Raw genomic sequence first — 3,420 nt, 5'->3', positions numbered from 1 at the left:
GTTTTTTTTTTTTTTTTTTTTTTTTTTTTTGTTTTGTTTTGTTTTGTTTTGTTTTGTTTTTGGCTTTAAACAACAGGGGATTGAGTGCGAGAGGGGGAACTGGGGGCTGACCGTGCCCCGGGCCGGCCCTTGTGCGCGACAGCCGCTTTTAGCCGCGGTAAGGCTCCTGGTTCGCTTCCCAGCCTTGCGCTCAGCCCCTGGTAATCAGGCGTGCTCCGTGTTTTCTGCTTTGCAGCACAATTGTCGCTTCCCTTTCCCCAGTCCAGTGGCACTGGGTACGCCGTCCTTTCTAAACGCATTCGCATCTGCCCTGCTCTGACCGCCGAGCCTCCTCTTAAACCGCCCTAAAACAGGTCACTGGAAAATCGCGTAACGTGCTGCAAATACCTTGGCTTTTTTCACGCAATCTGCAATGCTCGGGAGCCACCGACCGTATTTAGCTGTTTATCCAATTTTACTTTGAATGATTGCTTCAGCAGGCTTGGTGGAGATCAAAGAACCCCTCCCTGACATGTTCGCCTTTCATTAGCGCGGAGCCCCGGAGCGGCCGGGGCAGTCCCCTGGGAACTTTGCCGTTTCGGCACCGTTTGGGTAAGGAGGGCGCAGAGATTTCGGAGGCTTTGTCCTCTGTCTGATCGCCACTTCGGCCGGGATGGGGAGGGCGAAAAAAGCCCTAGGTACAGATGCGAGCACTCCATCCCTAACCAACCCATAACTTTCTATCCGCTCCTGTGGTGCCAAAGGACCCCACCGGCGGGGAGATGCTCGGGTCCCCCCCTCCCTGCGCCCTGCAGCCCCCCGGCTTTGCACGGGATATGGGGGGCGCTGCGATGTCCCGCTTCTTCCAGAGCATCACCTAAGGGGTAGGGGAACCCTGGGGATGTCCCCCCCCGTGTCCCCCTCGGCTTCCCCGCTCCTAGAATTTATCTGGGGACGAGGCTCAGGGCTGTGGTCGGCGGGCAGCGAAAGAGCACGCACATTTTGTGCCCCCCCTCCCTCCCTCTCTGCCCCCTCCCCGCCCCCGGCAGCCTCTCCTGCCGGCCTGGGAAGCCGGGGAGATTTAGATCTGCGAGGCTTTCAGCCATCACGTGTTTAAATAGTTGATATAAAACCCCAGCGCAGGGGAGCCAGGCGGGGGGACTTTAAGACCAGCCCTCTCCAGGGACCCTTTTGTTCGGCTCCCGAACATAAGCACCTTCTTCGCCTCGCCGGGACTTCAGCGGCAACTTTGGCCGAGCGGCACCGGCGAGCCCCGCCGCGATGTCCCGCTCCTTCTACGTGGACTCCCTCATCATCAAGGACTCGTCGAGGCCGGCTCCGTCCCTGCCCGAGCATCACCACCACGGCCAGGATTTCTTCATCCCCCTCGGCGTGCCTTCCCCCCTCGTCATGTCGGTGGCGGGGCCGGGCTGCCCGTCCCGCAAGAGCGGCGCTTTCTGCGTCTGCCCGCTCTGTGTCACCTCGCACCTGCACTCCTCCCGCGGTGCTGGTGGCGGTGGTGGCGGCGGAGGAGGAGGCGGCGGGGCCATCCCCCTACTCAAGGGCCAGTTCCCCGCCGCCTCCGGCTCCCCCGAGGCGCAGTGCTGCCCCAGGGCCGGCCACGCTCAGCACCCTCCTCAGCACCCTCCGCCCGCAGTGCCCGCCGCCGCCCTGGGGCACCCAGCGCATCACCCACCTGCCTGCGCCGCCACCGCCTACAGCGTCAGCGACCCCCGGAGGTTTCACTGCCTCGGCATGGGTAGGGGCCCTGCGGCCACCGGGAGGGCCGGGAGGGGGGCGGTGGGGCGAGGGGGGTGTCCCCAGGGGGACCGCTGCCCCCCGGGTCGCCAGGCGTAGGATGCGCCTCTGGCGAGGGTGTCTTGCCGCTTGTCTCTCTCTTTTCCCCTTTTCCCCAATTCTCGCTTCTTCTCCCGTCAAGGAGGGTCCGACGCCAGCCAAATTCAAAACGGGAAGAGGATGAGGACGGCTTTCACCAGCACCCAGCTCCTGGAGCTGGAGCGGGAGTTCTCCTCCAACATGTACCTGTCCCGCCTGCGGCGGATCGAGATAGCCACCTACCTGAACCTCTCCGAGAAGCAGGTGAAGATCTGGTTCCAGAACCGGCGGGTGAAGCACAAGAAAGAAGGCAAAGGCACCCAGCGAAACTCCCACGGGGGCTGCAAGTGCAGCACCGGCCAGGGGCACTACCCTAGGTCGGAGGACGAGGAGTCTTTATCCCCCTCATCGGCTACCGAGGAGAAGGAGATCTCCCCGCTATGAGCCCCCCGCAGCCCCCGGGGTGCAGGGCGGCACACCTGGGGCCGCTCGGGCTCCCACCCCGGCATCAGCCGTCTTTTGGGGTGCCGGTGCTTCCCTGGGGATGCTCCAAGCACCCCGTGAGCCCGGCAGCAGGCACCTGCTCCTCCGAGCTTGCATCGCGGGACGGGACCCGCACCGCCCAGGGGTCCTCCCGGGGCAGTCTGAAGGGAGAAGGAAGGAAGGAACAAGCGTATTCGGGACCTGAAAAGCAAACACGAAACTTGTAGGACTGACAGCCGCCCGGACGGACTCCTTAACGCGAATAAGAAAAGCAATAAAGCTCAAGTCGTTTGGGTTTGGGACGTCGGTTTGTTTGTGAATAGTTTTATATAAATTTTATATTTATATTTATTTAAATAAATGAGATCAGACGATAATTTAGTGGTTTTTTTTTTCTTCTTTTCTTTATTTTTTTCTGACCCAAGTGCCAGCCCAGGCTGGGGCAGGGCGAGCTCCTTCGCGGTGCTTTGTACGGGGCAAGCTCTGGTTCGTGTGTCCGACCCCCGTACCGACCCCAAATCCGTGCCATGGGCTCCTGCCCCTACACGTTTTCTGTTCCCCTCCGACTCGGGCGGGGAATGCAAATGAAGCTTTGTGTTACCGCAGCCGGGGGCAGCGCAGGCTGGCGGCTTCCGACCGGCGACACCGCTACGGGGACAGGGACAGGACGGGACGAGGGGCTGCACTCTGGACATCCCCCTTCTTCCCTACCGAAGGTGGCCGCATACACGCAGAAAGCCCACTTATTTTATCCCATACTGAGCTGGGTGGTGGCAATCAGAGAGCAGGGAAAACTTTTTTTTTTTTCCTTTTTTTCCTCTTTTTTATTTATTTATTTTTTCTCGGACACCAGGGTGATATGTGCAGTCTTTTCAATGTTAATTTTGTGTTGGTCGCTGGTGGGTGACCCCATCCTGCACCCCATCCTGCCTCTGCCTCAAGCAGCACGGCCTGAGCTCCCTGCAGAGGGCCGAGGCACCGGGGAATGGAGCTGGTCGGTCCCGTATCTTCCCTCATCAGGAGACAAGCAATAAGCCTGCTGCTCTTCAACATCAACTACCACAGTGCCTGAGGTGCTGGGGAGAGATGTTCGCTCCAAGCAGCCCCAGCACAGCCACAGGA

At 60.3% G+C, this 3,420-nt stretch overlaps 1 protein-coding gene across 1 annotated transcript; it reads left to right on the top strand.

Moving 5' to 3' along the window:
* Positions 1–1,260: 1,260 nt before the first annotated feature.
* On the top strand, positions 1,261–2,259 carry GSX2 (GS homeobox 2; the record flags this gene model as incomplete). The annotated part of the gene is made up of 2 exons (XM_084285492.1): positions 1,261–1,738; positions 1,919–2,259. The coding sequence occupies 2 exons, from the start codon at positions 1,261–1,263 to the stop codon at positions 2,257–2,259; spliced, it is 819 nt and encodes a 272-aa protein (XP_084141618.1).
* Positions 2,260–3,420: the final 1,161 nt, after the last annotated feature.

Source organism: Netta rufina (genome assembly GCF_964035555.1).
Source record: "Netta rufina genome assembly, chromosome: 4".
Taxonomy (NCBI): domain Eukaryota; kingdom Metazoa; phylum Chordata; class Aves; order Anseriformes; family Anatidae; genus Netta; species Netta rufina.
This window is presented reverse-complemented; position numbering and strand designations above follow the sequence as displayed.